Source organism: Bombus pyrosoma, linkage group LG1 (genome assembly GCF_014825855.1).
Source record: "Bombus pyrosoma isolate SC7728 linkage group LG1, ASM1482585v1, whole genome shotgun sequence".
NCBI classification, from domain to species: Eukaryota; Metazoa; Arthropoda; class Insecta; order Hymenoptera; family Apidae; genus Bombus; species Bombus pyrosoma.
Window position 1 is genome coordinate 2,855,663 of NC_057770.1, and position 17,443 is coordinate 2,873,105.

Here is a 17,443-nt window from a genome sequence, read left to right on the forward strand (position 1 = left end):
GCTGAAATGTTTCTACGTACTAACACCAAATTCACTGTATAAATTACAATATACGAATGCTGTTTATCGTCGAGAACACTTGGCAATATATTTTAACACAGAACTATGAATCTCATTTGAAAACACATAATCTTCCTCGATCTCCATAATCTCATAATTGTATCACGTATCCGGAAAGTTTCTAAAGTTTCAAGATTGACAAACGAGCCTTTACGTAGACGCAGGAAATAATAGGATCGGACAGATGGCTTTATTGGATCGAAAAATGGCTAATTCGAGTTCTTTGAACTCACACTGGTGCAAAGCAAAAGGAAAAAATGGTTTAATTCATACGAAAGTACGGTCTGTTGGTTTCAACCTTCACAAATCACCGTGTTCGGGAAACCAGGCATGAAACTTTCAACAAAAATAGAAGCTTCGCGGCTGCATCGTAGTCGGAAATCTTTTGCAAAAGTTTCGGCCGCGTAACATTGCGCCGCGCCAACTATTTTCACCCGATATTTTCACCGTTCCCCGACTATTTCCTCCCTTCCCCGACTTTTATCATTTTTCTTTCCGGTTTCCCCCATTTTTTTTCTTCTTCTCTATTCCCAGTACGTGGCAACAGCCCGAAATTTTTATCCAGTAAAAAAATGTCTCGACAAAAGAGGCAAAGCGTATTTTTTTCACCTTTCCGCCAGCCGGCACCGCGATAAATCACGCGAAACGTCGCCGTGGAAATGCATAGTCCCGCCAGGACGTATCAACTCTCCACCAGCTGAGAGCGGCAGGGTCAAAGGCCAATTATAGTCATCGTCAAATCGAAGATGGCAACGATTGCGGACGCATCATATCGCAGGCTTCTGTATCTTCTTAAATCGTCGTTGAAACTAGAACCATCGGAAAAAGATATTCGGCGGATTCGAGTCAGACGACCGAAAACATCATTCTGTCGGATTTCTTCGTCGTATTTATCTCGCATCGAAGATCGTTTCATTAAAATTTATCTTACGTTAGTTACGAAATACATGGATATATCCCGTTTTGAATGAGATGGTTGCACGTACATGTATATCTTCGTTTGGACGATAGATGATATTATTTTGAAATTTTTGTTTGCACACTGACAGGCTACGGGAGATATAAATTCTGGCAGAATTCCGTTCTTTTTCCGGTAGAATTTTTATCAAGCAATCTTGCTATCTGACAGAATCACCACCTATCGAAATAAATATTTGAAGCCAAATCGATGCATATTATCGCGTTACCGCCAGGGAGTTCTCGTAGATTTTGTTTTACGTTCTACGTCTATATGTGTGCGCGAATTGAAAGTTATTTCGCCGCGCGAAATTCCCAAGTTTTGCGGTATTTTCGACTCGTAAATCTGTGTCAATGGTTACGTTACTTCTTTCGATTAAAAATTTACACTCACCTTCGTCGAATTTTAATAACGAATTATTTCTCCAGACGTGAGTCAATCGGAGACCAAATCGATCAGCTCCGTTTCCTGAAAATTTCTCGCTTCTAATGTCAAAGTATTTCTCTTATGTTCATCGTTTAATTCCTCCAAAACCGAATGATCGTATCGATGGTGTTGATCAATTTGATTTTTTGGTGGTTCATATCGGACGCTACAATCGCCCCTTTGTTACGAGCTACCATAGTCGTCACTCTTTCGAACATATTTAATCGAGTTCATAACTCTGTCTCCCTTTCTAAATTTACGTATCACGGGTAGACTCCGGCGACGTTTATTTTACCAAAAAAGTTCCACCCCTGGAAGCCTTTCAGCGATCCATTTGCCCGCAGGAACGAACGTCCTTTCACAAAGTAGTCGTCGGTGGATTCATGGAAAGTAAGGTAAGAGAGGGAGGACATTGTTCCAGGGACGATGCGATCTATTTGCCTTTCGGATAAGGCGAATCGTCTCCCTTTTCCAAGACACCGCAGAACGATTCGAATAAACTAGCTACTCTACTGCTAAAATACGATCAGTTTTAACTTTAACCCAGAAATACTATAGCTGGCCATATATAACCGCGTTCGCAATTTATTTTTGTTTCCGCTGCTTTAGAAAGATTCTATAACTTCCTTCTATTTGAAAAGGTCAAGGCTACTCGCAGTCGGTTGTTACGGAACTATGTTTATTCAAAGGTTGTTGCGTTGGAATTATCCTCTTCGATCATCCATATTTCGCTTCCATTCAGTCTCACGGTTACGGCATTCAATATCAGCAGAATATTCGGTGTTAGTATTAGATTACTAGAATCAAACACACGATAAACACTTATTAAACACGACATAGTACCACGCCAGAAAAATTTACTTATAATTCTCACTGAGAATTGATTGTAAAATACATCCAAATAAAAAAGAAAGTATCAGGTTATCCGAAAAGTTTCTTTCGCTTTATCAGGAAATAGACGCACGACGTCTTTTTGTTTTATGTTATTTTGTCTGTTGAGGTTGTTAGATGTATAAAGAGAGAAACGCGTGGATAAACTGTAAGGTAGAAGATATATTTTAAATACGGAAGTGTAAGTATAAGTAGGAATATAATTTAAGCTGGTCCAGATCCGCACGCTAACAGTGTTACCCTATAACTGGAAAACCCCGAAGACAACGTTTACTGTTTATGGTCTGCCTTCGTCCCAGTCTTTTGTCTATACGCTGTCGGGGTGGCTTCAGCGCTTGAGAAAACTAAAAAGACCGGATGTAGAGTTTTCTTAGAAGTGGTGACCACTTCAACATTGTCGAATCACGTACGATCGATTTTATTTTGTTCAGATAAACACCGTTCAACTGTTCACTGAAGTGCACTGTTGTAAAAAACACGTTTGCGAAAGAAAGACACTTTCCGGACAACCTAATAGGATCGTGTATAGACGTAGTATTTAACAGGGTTAATTAATTCTGGAACTGTCATATCAAGTTCATCGTATCCATCGATAGCTTTTTACAAAATTAATAACAATTTCCTTTTTTCTCATTTACTTTCATCGCGCCACGTTCGTCAACGGTGGATTTTTTACCTTCGTTTCTTGATAAATCTCCTAGAGACGGTTCTCTTTCGTCTCAGATATATTGCTTACGATTAATCTTGCGTTTTAGAAGATTTTATTGGCCGTGCATCGAGCGTGCAGTGAAACGCTTCCCTCTCGCGAGATTTGTTTCGTTGTAATAGGCTTTGTGTTGTTCGCCACCACAACAGCCACGAATCATAGAGAAAACGGTTTATTACCAGCAAACGCGTTCCTCTTTCTCTCGTCCATTTCCTTTTTCTCTTCTTTCGTTTCACATTCTTCTCAACTGGCGCCTGTTCCTCTCACGTTGAGCAGCGCACCCGTTGATAAACGCGAACCACGCTGCCGGTCACTACGTCCTCTCCTTTCTCTCTGCCGCCGTTTTACTTTCTTCCAGTCGCCGGTGGAATTATTCTTATGAGAAATAAGGGGAACGCCGGGGCATTTGTTAAGCAGCGAACACCGCTCGACGTTTTTACGATCGTTGAAAACGCGCGGGGCAAGACTTTGAAATTTACGGCACGCTTCACGACCGTCCAGACGTAATCTGATAAATTTAACGCATAGATCGGCGGCGAACCAAGCACCGAATGCTTGATCACGATCGCGACATACTTCCGCGTTTATGCGATCGCAAGGTCATTGCTGTAATTGTTCTGTAATATTATAATTTTATAATATCTGCGATAAAAAGCTGACAATCGAGAAGCTACGAAACAGTAGGACGCTTGTCTCGCGTAAAACGCGATAATTGACGTTGATTGTTATATTAGGTCGTCCGAAAAGTTTCTTTCGTTTTATAAGGAAATAATGGACGCACAACATTCTCCGTTTTATACTATTTTATCGAATTACGTATGATCCATTTTGTTCTATCGAGATAAAGATCATAACGTTTGGTAAATTAGGTTTCGTGTTTGTACGAAGATACGTTGTTGCAAAAGACGTGTCTGTAAAAGAAAGACACTTTTCCGACGACCTAATAGAAACCATTAATCGCATTGCATTTGCGCAAGGTAATGGATCAGAGTATGCAAAAAGCATTGCAAAATTTATAGGAAAATAACGAATCAATTGATTTAACGAGCTTTCTTTAATTCGTGTCCCGATATGTATAAACAGTACAGTGGGATAAACAGTACGTACCATAAGATAAAAAGCTGCAACAGAAAAAGAAAATGCGCGTCTGGTAATTTTGTCGCCTGTATCATTATCTTAGTCACTTGAACGCCGGTGTCTTAGCACCTTTTTACGGATTTACAGAGGCAGAATAAATGGTAAAGGCTGTATCGAACCAGATTTTATGCACTGTACTGAATTAGTAACTGCGTTAGCTAACTTCATTAAACCGTAGTTTATTTGACGCTTATGCTCGTAGCTCTATTTTGCGACAGCCTTAAAGGTTAAATAAAAAGAAATTATTCGAGCACTTGCGACTCCTTTTTCGCTATATTCCGCGTAGAATTCATATTAATTGGCCCTCAAATTCGCTGTTATAACCGAGCAGCTGCGATGGCAAATCACGTTAATTTCAACAAGTAGAAACTAGTATCTCGATATAAGCGAGGAATATTAGTTTAAGATCGACGTTTGCGAGAACATTAAAATTATTCTAATTTATATCTTTCTTCGCTGTATGTCATTCATCGTTTAAACTTCTCAATTAATCGGACGGCTGTTTAAACGACAAGTGTCCGTTTTCCGATCGAAGTCCGCGGCTCGTGTATCTTCATTGAGTTAAACGATGAAGTCAGGTTTTCTATTAACGACAAAGAGAGAATCGGTTCTAAGAGAGATTTCTTGTGGAAAAAGCGGCTAAGCTTCCGATAGCAGTTGACGTATTGCCATACCGGGGAGAGGCTGTTCCGTCGATTGCTCTTTCGCTCAGTTTCTACCGATCGATCGATTGCTTCGTATAGAACCCGTTTTCGTTTTAATCTGCAAGCACACGGAAACTCTAAAAATACAAAATGACTGACGCTTGTGCTCGATTAATATACAAAAAATGGGTTGTAGAATAGAAACACCATCGATAGAAAGCATTGTTACTTTAAAATTACTTTCACCTTGCAGTTTATTTCGACGCATTCCGAAATATATAAAAAGTAAGCCATATTCGTTGACACTAGTTACTGATAAAGATAACCACCTGCATCGTTTACTCTTAAGATCCGCGAATTACACGCGTATACACAGAAAATTCGAGACTCTTCTTGGCTCGAATTCGATTCGGCGATGAAAATGGAAGGAACGAAGAAAAGAAGGCAGGTTGTATCCGGCGTGAAACACGGGGAGCATTCAATGGAGGTTCGCGGTAGCGATGAATTAAATTTTTTCCCCCGACGAACAAAGGAACGAGAGGGTGGCTTTTTCCTCTCTCAGCGGAGATCGACGCGAAATTGAACAAAAGAGGGAGAACTTTTCGAAACCAGGAACGAACGGAAGTTGCGTTGATCGCGTCAAAGGAATTCGTGGCATAATAGCGACATGTAATAACGCCAGATTATTGAAATTTAATAAGAATAGTCGCGACCGATTACGGAGTTACATATATCGTATCGTGGATACGTTCGATTGAAGTGAAACAAACAATTTAACATCGGCTATGATGTTAACGCGTTCATCGTTACGATACGCAGATTTCTACCGATCTGCGTATAATCCCAACAATTCGTTCTCCTTCCCACCTCTTTCCAGCTCTTCGCAGCCAACTGGTTGCCCGTGTGTTTGTATAATTCATTTTGCAACGGTACATGCATAGCTAATCGAGGATTTATGGTACAGGCGAGGGCAGCCTGCCTGCGTTAAATTCCCATATTAATAATTCCGCGCACGATCGTCCAATGCTACTGCACGGAATGTGTTAAATTTCAACGGGTGTCCAGCTTGAAATTATTAGGACTTAACTTCGGATCGGATCTACGTGTGGACACTAATGTCGATAGAATGATCTTGGTATACAGCGATGTCGGATCGATCGATCGTATGCTATCGGAGATGTTACGTTTCATATCCAGGTGAATGTGCATATATCAGAGAACTCGATACAAGATTGAATTTATTGCTTCGGTAAATATAACGGGAAGTTTCACCGATGAGATTGTATATCTTTCTAGAAAGGAACTCTGGCGATTTTACGCGTTGCAAAAATGATGCGTATGGAAAATCGAGCACACGACCAATCGAAATATATCCACATCTCGTGTAACACTTAACACTTAATTATTGGCGTGAAATTTTACAGACTCTAACATGATATACGATGTGTCTTTTTTTCTTCTCATATCTTCTTTACGTAATCGTTCAGAATGATTAATAAAAATATGTCGTACGTACCGCGTATCTCTTTCGTTTCCACGCAGCAATTAGTGTGGCGAACATACGCGATAAATACGTTGTGTGAATGTATTTTAACGAGATAGCCTTAACAGATTCCGCGTTAGCGTCTAAAAAACTGGATATCAATGATCGAAGATTAAAATAAATGTTGTAGACGATCTAGCCAATACATCGTTAAGCGATAATAGTTTTTAAGTTTCTGGCAAATGTTTCTTTAAAATAATTTGTAACTATTGCTTGCAACTAATCTCGATATAAATTCTTTGTTCGCAGCCCACCAAACTGAACGTATACAAAAACGACGCGGAAAGCTGGGACTACACAACGCCGACGCTGGGTGAGTTTCTTTCAGAATTTCTTAGTCTTTTTTATCTCTCCGTTTTCTCGTTTATTTATCTATTTTTTCCCTTATGTTCGCTCGTAGAGAACACGCGTTCTCGCACCACCGTTCTCAAGCATTTTAATCATTAATGTCACGTAGCAGGGGCTGCGTGTACGCGCGCACACAAATTTCTCCATGGACCGGAATCGTTCCTTTTCTTCGCCTCTATTTCCATTAGACTCGCCGTAACTGAGAATTCCTTCTAATTCGGTAACATTTTCGCCGACCTGTTTTTCCTTTCTCGCGCTTTCTCGGTGCTCGTGTGCACCCGCGAACACAGAAGAAAACGGTAATTGGATAAAACGTAGTCCGGATGCGAGCTTAGAAGGTTTCCGCGTCCCTCGTTAAGTTTACGTGCGCGCGCTACTCGACACGCGGAAACGTTGATCGAACCCCGTAAAGAATCGTTGGAAAATCTGACGAAAATAATTGAAGCGGCTGCTGCGATAGACAGCTCCACCTTCTGATGCTATTTATTAAATCAAAGAGAATCGAATGGTCGAATCAGTCAAAATTGAATCGCTTCTTGTTGTGCTACGAATTCACCGTCCGCTAATATTTGTAACGAACGTTCGCACTTTTCAGTATAAAGACCATGATACGAGCCGCTTATTTGCCGAATTATGGCAAAATAAAAAGCAGAAAAAATTAATGAAATTATACGAGACAGGCGCCAGTCAAGCGCTTTGGCACTAAAATTTCAAAAAGCGCGGAATTAACCGCTTTGGCCTGTGAACGGCTAATCTGCTGATATAACCCGTACGCACGAATATTAAAACCGTATTACGCGATTCGATTTACGTTTCCATATAAATTTGCCAGTAAATTCAACGTCAGGCGAGTTTCACCGGCAGATGATTTCCATTTCTCAGCTGGTTCGCAGAGGTTGAGCAAAACGAGGAACGATTCCAGTCTCGTCCACACGAACGAATCATTCTCGTCCATCGCTAGTCGCATCGATTCATACCGCGCGTTACATCGGGCAAACGAGGCAAACGATTCACGCAACCAGACACGTCGGATGTGTCGTCCTTTTACGGGAAATCGAGACAGAAATACGGAGATCCGTGCGGTTCGCCGAAAGCACTGCAGTCGAAAAAAGAAAGAAGAGTCGATAGATGCGCCGTGGACGCGCATCGCGTCGTATCGACGTGTGTGCGATCCATTGTAGCGAAACGATAAAGGTACTCGTTAGAGAACCGTGCTCTCGATATTTTTCCGTTTTAAATCACAATTACTCGATGGCAATTTATTTCGTGTCGTTTCCCGTCGCAGATTGCTGCCCCTTCCACCGGCTTCGACGCGATCCTGCGTCCTCTTCCGACCATATCCACCTGGAATTATCGTTCAGAATTCTCCTTCGACCTATTTCGAATTTCCAACGATTTCGATATACCGAACCAAGTATCGCGCGAAACTTTTCACGCTAGTTACGTTCGCGAGGTACAGCAACATCGTATACAGTGGCTCGAGAAGATATTCGAACGCCTGTTAGGCGATCTACTTTGAGATTTCATTAATGCTAATGAAACTAGAGTACCGTGATTATATTGGCCGAATTTGAAACGAGTCTGCAAATGTATGTAGAAGTTAGAAAGCATTTGCTACAAGCATACGTTTCACGAAAATTGCAAAAGTATTTATACAGCTCCATCATCCACGCTTTTGACATTTATCCTGTGAGACACTCGTTAACATTGTTATTCATGCTCTTTACCTGTTATACTAATTTTTTGCTAAATATATGTCGGAGATGTAGAGACATCGAGCATTTCTTTTGGAATACTTGGGCTGAAGGTGACCCAACTTGTGGCTGAACGTAGTAGCCACGGTCACGGGATGAACGTTTAACTTGGCAGAAGAAGCTCCGATATTGAGGGACACGCTGTATTAACGGACAAGCCCCGGCCATGAGCAATGCCGGCTCTATGCAGGACTGCCTAGCAACGGCGCCTGGAATTTTGTTGATATTTCTAATCAATATGTAATTGACAAATGAGATCCAGGCAGTCTTTTATTGAGATCTTGGAGAGTTTACGGATATCGGGCAGTCAGTCTGGAAGATACCAAGCGATACAGTTAACGTAATTTGCGATACAGAGAAAATACAAACTATTGTACAAGGATTTTCCCGTTGACCGTGGATTCGTTTGAAGCCAAGAATATTGTTAAAAGCGTTCGTTAAACTAATTTATTGTTAAACCTTGTAAAAGTTACATCCACTCGTGTTAAACAATTTAAGTGTAGTATAATTTAGTTAAGTTAAACAATGGTAAATCCAAATGAAGAATTGATACGCGCCCACAATTCAAATGATGATTCGACGCAAAACTCTAATAACAATTCGACATGTATGTTCGCAGTAAATATCTTGTAACTTTTATATACGTTTGCTCAGATCGCTTTCAAATTTTATCGGTATAATAATCAGTATAATAAGACGGTCGTGCCTCGTTATAATGTTAATTAAATTTCGAAATGTTCCGTATAATGCGAATAATCGCGATAATTGATTCTCCGAAACGAATGCGAATGAAATTTAGATATGTTTCGGTATAAAATAACGGCACAACACACGCGATATGCATATTCATAAAAATTTTCTATGGTAAGCGTCGAGGTACTTTCACGAGCCGCTGTAAATAGTTTCTTTTCGTTGCATTTAGATTATCGAATGTGCCGATTATCACGCGTGCAATTCGGAACGAACGAAGATTTAGAGCAGAAAATGACAGAGCCACCACTCGGGGGCTAATTAAGAGAGAAAATTCCATCGTTTAGACTTTAGACGGCCTTTTTCTTTGAGATTTCGCGAATCTTGAATTTGTTAGTCGTCCTAGATCTTTCTTTCCGGGCCTCTGTGATCTTAATTGTGCTTACTGAAGTTTACACGCCGAATTTAAGTAGAAAGTTAATTACAATTACCAAGATCGCGATTGACTGAAGGAATTTTAAACGGCGTGCACGTTCTGCACTTTGCTCTTGCCATGTCTTGCCTCGAACGTTGTTTGAATTGACCCAAGTTTCGTGATGAATCTAACAAAGTTCTCGGTGACTATATTCTTATAGGTCGAGCGAAGCTCTACTTCGAAGAGATTGGAATTACTATCCAATTATCATCAATTCCTTACAACCTCGCGGAAGTTTCAGGATTAAGGTCCCCGGGATTATTAATAGAATTTACCAACTCGACGATTCTTATTTCAATTACGATTACATCGATCGCCGTGACAGGAAGTTCTCGAAACGAATGATTATTTAAAGAGCTTAAAGTGGCTGGTTAATGTTCGACGGAGAGAATTCTGGAAATATTTACGCGTCGAAACGGAGGTAACGAAGATTTTAACAGCGAGATCTTCCATCTCGAGATGGCACGTTTCAACGATAACCAACGATGACTACGCGAAATGTCATGGTAACCCAGCATTTACCGACATTCACATTTCCAACATTGTATTGTAGCTTAGAAGCACAGGTACAATGTTGCGTTTAACACTTTTTTCAAGAACAAATCGTTTTCCTAATGCTCGGTACCCACGCCATCGCGATCGCAACATTTGCATTCAATGCTCGCAATCTCCCATTCGTCCTGTTTCAAATACCACTGTGCCCTATGATCTCGACAGTTCTTGCTTTACACATACACGTGCATCGACCAGTGATTGTAAAAGCTGAACCTTTAACCTCGATCGCGATACATTGTTAATAAAAACGTTGGAGTAGGAACGAACGGAAGAAACACAATACAGAAATGTAATCAGTGGATTTCTATGCGTCTATGGGAAATTAAGCGTGCAAAAACTCGCAAAATGAAAGTAATAGTATGAAGGTAAAAATATAGAAAATGTTCGCGGTACAGTAGCTGTTACACCGTTCGATAAGCGAAGCAAATCCCTGTTCTAAATCTTACTCTTTCGATTTTGCTCGTAAAAGTATGCATTTGCTTGAATTATTCGCAGATAGTAAGCAGGTAGTAAGCAAGTAAACTAAACTTAACGATCAGTTTCGAATAAGAAAAATCTTTGACATCGCTCTAGCTCGATTTGAACAAGCTGACACGCGACTTTTCGCGCGACTAAACGATCTCTCGAAGTAATTAAACGCGTAACAACCGCAAGAAGCTAAGAACGAGCGAGCGAAACGGTGGCGCGGATCGCGTGCCAGGTATAAAGCTATGGATACGATTTCACCTAAACGACAAGCAGACACGAACTCGTGGAATTCGGTCCAATTACACGCAGGCTGACGTCGCGTCACTCATACCCGACACGAGTACTTTCGAATGCACGAAATTTCTAGTCCAGCTCCTGAACACTCGAATTCAGCGAGTAATTGGTCCGGCGCGACGCTACGGCCTTCAGATCTTCTCGATCTTGTGGAATCGGTCGAAGGATTCGCGGACGTTCGAAACTGGTCGATTACTCGCCAACTATTCTCTTCTCGGCGTATTTTCCAAAGTTCGTCGGTGAAAGACACAGGGGAAAGTTTGCGAATCCGTTAGGTCGTTAAGAAAGTCTCGGGGCTGCTTCAGGCTAGAAGCAAAGTTTTGATACTAAGATAACGGTGTTGCTTGAATGATTTTTACTTGTTGAAGTTTCCAATATGGGCAGTGATTCTGTGTTTGTTGATGGAAGAATATTTGGAAAGTTTTTGGCTTTATTCCCGCGTTGTGCGCTCTCCTTCGAACGCCTGTAATCTATTAGCAATTTTTTACTTCCTATTCGTGAAACAAACGAGTCACCGCTGTTTTCCTCTTCTCTAATACATCAAGGATCGAACAGTGAAATAACGAACAAACAATATATACATCAATACTATCTAAATATTTGAGAATCCAAAGATGATACTCTCATGATTCTTACTCTACGATCCTTGAATCATCGTGTTCTACGTGTCCTCTGTGATCTCCTGAATTTGCTCATTCCCATCATCCCGAAATCGTCAAGTTTTCCACGAAGTAGATTTTTTTTTTAATTTCAGAAATCGTGTCGACTAGTCCAGACACTGAGAATCAATGGAATTATAAAGAGTATCGAACGATCAGACGAGCAGGTTTTTCTTTCTTTTTTTTCTTTTTTTCTTTTTCTAAGCAAATCGGAGAAGGGGCGCGTTAACGCGCCTAATAAAACACGCCTGATAACTTAATTCCTTAGTGACAACGCTGTGACTTAGACAGATTTAGTGCGTCAAATTCAATTCTCTGTCGGAATTGTTGGCAGTGCGGTTGGCTGGCGAGATCATTTCACGCCCTACACCACATTCTTCGGTCTATCACGCGTACATCCTATCAAGTAAGAAACAATTAACGTCTCGTAATCTCTCAGCCTTCTAAAATACCCATCATACTCGCTCGAATCTATGCAGCAACAGTCTAAGACAAATCCAAACAACGGGTCCGGTTATTTATGCCACTTCTCGTAAAACCAGCGAATAAATTTAAACGCCAAGACAACCTTTATTCAGTTCCACCTTCGATCATCTGTAAACTCGAATATATTCGTAAAAGTTTTCTATATAGCAAGCGTTAAAATATTTTCGTAAGCGACTGTATTTCGTATTAACGAATGACGTCGCAGAGAACACAGATCGGTAGATCGGAGCACTAGATCAATTAGGTTCGAGAAGAAGATCAGAAGGTGAGGTCGACCGGTGTACTTCTAACCTTTTCTCCGTGACTATCCGAACTATCTTACGGATGAAAGTTTCATTGGATCGAAAGGTATAGTAGATTCGACCTTTTTTCCGCAAAGGAAACGCGGCCGAGTAGCTGATCGGCAAGTTTTCATGGCAATCGGCAGCTGTTCGTCGCGATACCGATCGACGTGTTTGCCCCGTGGCATCGATTCACCGCTCGACACGATTAAATCGAGAGTCGAGTAGTGGTCTCTCCTGGATCCTTGTTTGAACAACGAAATGAGAATCCGGAGAGAGGAGGCGAGTTTCACCGTGTAACACAGCGATCGCATCGACGTTCCTGTCGTTCGAGTCTGATTTTCCGTTTCGCGTTCCTTGGAAACTTGAACACCCGTTAAAATTAAGATGAGACGACTCGCTTCTTCTTGAGTTGATATTCTTCGCAATAATAATTCTTCTGAAAGTTTAACTCGGTCGTGTCTAATATTCTTCAAGAATAACATAATTTTCCTTGTTCTCTAGTGATTGTTTTTTTTTTTTTTTTGTTATTATTAATCGATTTTCCAAAAGATACCGCTCCTCTTGAGAGGATGTTGAATAGCGTGAACAATGTTCCAAATATACGTGATAAAATTGAGTAGGTATCTTTTTGAAATATCATAGGGATAATAGTTTTTATACAAAGTTAATTGAAATTAATCCTTGATTATTCATAAATCGAAATTGCACGAGAATATTATTTAGAACGTATCGTGTTTAGTACCGGGAAGATCCAAATCACCTAATCGACTTCGGTATGACGAAACAGGAAATAGCTTTAGAAGCCATCATATTCGTATTCTATATGCTTCTGCCATTAATACACGAACTGTTCTATTTTCTATATTAACGCTATATCTCCCTATCGACGTTCGTCTATGAAGATTTTAATATTCCACGAGTCTTCGATGCTATCGTTAAAAATGACCATCGAAATATTATTAAACCAATTAAAATTCTATCAAAGTACGCGAACAATCGTCAAATTAATTTTCTTATTAATCACAGTCGAGAATTTTTTTAGCAAAAAGAATTAATACTTTTGCAACTATCAAACGACAGTTTCTTTTTACATTGTATAGTTTTGTTTCTTCACCGTTTTGTACGTGTTCGGTTAGTCTCGGCGAAAACGATAGAGAAATAAGAAAGCAGAGAGGCGCGATTTAGATGCGTAACACGTGTCTGACAATTTGGACCCACAATTGTAGATTACCCGCATGTAAATGTCGAGCAGGTAAACGTGGAATATAAATAGAGAGGATACTTTAGACTCATTTGTCACGTGCTCGAATATATTTAAGTTCGTCCCACTGTTTGGTACGACGTACGTAGCTAGATAATGCCGCGGGGCTCCGATATACTTTTATAAAACTTTGGATCTTTCCCGCATCGGTAACACCGCCACTCTTCGTACACATGCATAGATTCCTTGCGACTTTGCCAATGACGGAAATTTCCACGTTGTTAGGCAATGCCCTGTAACAACTGTGTCTTTTATCGATTCTAAAAACCCATCAATGCCACGTACCAAAGAAAATCTTTTTATATCGTTGAAATCGTCGGAAACACAGTCGCACGAACTGCCACGATAGAACGTTTTAACCGAGAAAAAGACTCATGCCTTTTATCAATTTCGCATTAACGTTATACATAGAGAGAGTTTAAAAAAAGCATCGTCAATTGTTAGAAAATTATTGCATCGACGAGACGTTTTGTCGAACAAAGACTATTCAAGGCGATTACGACACAAAGATCTTAATAACGTGCGCTCTGTCTATTTACCTCTCGCGGTAACGTAGCAATTTGCCGCGGTACTCGATGGAACGTGTGGAATACGAGGAACTCTAAGTAAACTGCGAACGCAGTTACGTCTGTCGTCGAACGAGAGAGACAACCACATAGATACTGTGGCACGAGGCAGAACGAATGGCGCGCGCTAGAGAACGTTTCGAATCGAGCGGATAGGCAGGCATTCTGCTCGCTGTCAGATCCACGTCACTGGTGCCACTAGAGTGTAGCACGCAACCCCTTAAAGAAACGAGCCGTCGCTTCAAGAAGATTGGCCAGAATGATACGCGGGAGCGGGCAGAAACTCTCTCGGGCTCGAACCCTCCAAGAATAGCGGCTTTTAACGAGGCTAGTTAATCTCTCGATCACGTTAGCTCCAATTTTCCGTCGTCGCTAAGCGCGACAGCCGATCCGCTGTATTTCGCTTTGGCACGACGATTCGTGAACGCGATTAGTAGCCCGCGTTCGTTTCTCGTCTGGTCGTCTATAGGCCCAGGCCGTATAAATGTCGCGGAACCGTAGCTACCCAAGAGAGTGGAACGTCGATGGGGATAAGAGAAGACAAAGCCAGACGAACAAACGAGTCCGTTGTTCGAAGTATATAAAGTCAACGAGCAACGGAACAAAGAGACGAGCACAGCGCACGGGAATTCGACCGAGAGTTGCCTAGAGCCAGCTTTGGTTAACGAGTTATGTTCGAAATATATAAATCTCCGTGTCGTGGCAGAAAGGATTTAAGTTTCGCGACGCTATGTTCTTTCGGTCCGTATCGAGCCAAGAACACCACGAACACCACGAAGACGACTCGTCGTCGTTGGCGAAACGAGAATAAGCTTCGCGTCTATGAGATACAGCGAGAAAGGGGACGGAGGTGAATCGAAAGTCAGTGATCGATGCACTTACATAAAACTTTATGCCCTCTATTCGGCGATCGAACGATGGCACGTGTTCCTCGAGATAAATGGCGCGAAAAATCAAAACGCGAGATCAGCCGAAATGAAGCAGAACGAGGTCGTCCGCTGATACGATAGTTGGAGCTGGCTTGGAAGCCGCGGTATTTTATTTCAGATCGCGGCCAAACTGGAAGCTACGTATATACGCGCGGTAAAATCCTATCCACGTAGGTCGAGGAGAAGGTTAATAAACTATCGATTCTACTGGTCGCTCGATACCTAGAGCTTGTTACGCTGATCGTGGATTTAGCCCGCAACGATCCTGTGTGTACGATAGATACCGTTGAACGAGCCGGTTTTCCTAGTCGAAAGCGATTGGACGTGTGCCCGTGTTGATCCTGTATAATAAAATATTCAGATCTAACCGAGAGACTGAAAGAAGCAAAAAGAAATTTCATCGCGTTCAATCGAATTACGTTTCAAAGGTTCGTTCTTTCTTTGTCCTCGATTCAATATCCATCGATATCTGTGAAAATTCGTCGCCGATAAGCACAATGTACTTGACAATGTTTTAACGCCGAAACAATTCGCATTATCTTAGATAGGATCGAATTTAGAGAGATAGATTCGTATACTTGGAAAATTTATTAATGTTATGAATAACATAGTGCAAATATATGGCGATGGATTCTTCGTCGACGTGTTTCATATTTTGCTCTCTTTCTCTCGCGGAACATTTTCATCCACTATGCGGCAAAGATCAGGAAACTCGTAAACGCGAAGTGGAGACGTTTGGTATGGCGACAACGCGCATACCGTTTCGCGATTTAAATTAAACAGGGTCGCTACGAATATCTGGCATGCGATAAAACATAGTTGGACAGTCAGTCATAACAAACGCGTGTCTCGAATCTCACTATGTTTCAATAGGTTGCGTTTAGAAGGCTGTTTCCTGTAGTTTCTTGCGGTTTTTAGGAATCAAAAAATTCGTCCCATATTTCTTACAATGACGTAAACATATTTTAACAACTGTTGACGTAATATTACATTTTTTTTTTTTTACCAATGTATTATGGTTAGACACTAGTAGATCGATTAATTGTCGATAACTCTTAGAAACAAATTTCTTGTATTTATTTAAATTGGTTGTGCTAACTTCCTTAAACGTAGAAATTTCCAACTCTCTTTTTAAATCACGACGATTTTAAATAATATCGGGTCTCTTCTTTCTTACTCTTTAAAAGAAGCGTACAAAGGAGGATGAGAAAATTTCAACGTAAGTTAATTTTGTCTTAAGTAAGGTTGCAGAGATAATTGGGTTCCGCGCCGTCCCACGCAATAGATGCGACTGACGTCCGCAGAAATATGTTCTGTATTTCCGAGGCAATTCGTAGAAAGGCACATCCATTTTCCTATTAGTTGTTGGCACGCGGAATCTCAAAATGTCAATCATATTAGAGTACATGCGATCATACAAAGGAACGCTGGCTTATTCCTACTCGAAAGACCGATTGCCTCGAAATCGATTTGATTGCAAATCCACATATCTTTGTCAGACTTCCATCTCTGCTATATATTCCAGTGACTAACCATTTCTTTTTTCTCTTTCTATGATATTCCTCTATAACAGTTTCAAGCGAATGGAACTCTAACGGTTGAATAGAAAATCCTTCCAAAGGTTCAACGAAGGCATCTGTTTTGCTTTCAATGTCCATTTCAATCGATTCGATCGCCCACGATAGACTTCTGTCGTAATACCAATCGTTCCAAACTCTAGTAACGTAAAGTTTATGCGACTCCACAGGCGGCTTCTCTCGGTCAGTTCTTCGATCGCCAAAACTAGATTCTGTTCCTCGACGTAGAAATTCGTTCTAATCGCTGTCAAACGTTCGTCGAACGGTTCTCTCCTTGGGAAAATTACTCAGACCCAAGACCATTAATTTTGTCATCCGTGAAATGCTCGATTTTCCACGATCGCCATTCCCAAACTTCCCCAGGACCAAGTGGTCCTCTTTTTATCTGGAATTTTCAAGGCGAGACATTTTCAAAAAGCCATCGTTCAACTTGAAGCTGGCAACAGGTGTCTGGACGAAGCTCTTTTTCTCGTTTGCTTCGCGGCCACTAATTAATTAATTCGTCAGGCCAGTAATATCCCGCGAGTCGTTGTCCCAAGCGAAACACAACGATATTTGCGGCGCGTTACACTGAGTTTTTAGTCGCGTCAGGTTAAATGAGCGTCGTCGTCGAATTAAGATTCCTCGGAAGGAAATGGGACGAGCTCGACGAAAGATCTACGCTGCGGCCTCTTCAGTCCATCAGCGTCGCTTGCGTCAGTGGCTACGCGAACGCGACTTCAGTCTCTAAAT

General features: G+C 41.2%; 1 protein-coding gene across 1 annotated transcript in view; it reads left to right on the forward strand.

Annotated features, from left to right (window-relative positions):
* LOC122571238 (heterogeneous nuclear ribonucleoprotein L) overlaps positions 1-17,443 on the forward strand; it is a 156,077-nt gene that overhangs the window by 96,930 nt on the left and 41,704 nt on the right. Inside the window, exon 6 of the mRNA XM_043734775.1 lies at positions 6,615-6,678. Within this exon, the coding sequence (XP_043590710.1) occupies positions 6,615-6,678 (64 nt within the window). The remainder of the gene's footprint in view (positions 1-6,614; positions 6,679-17,443) is intronic.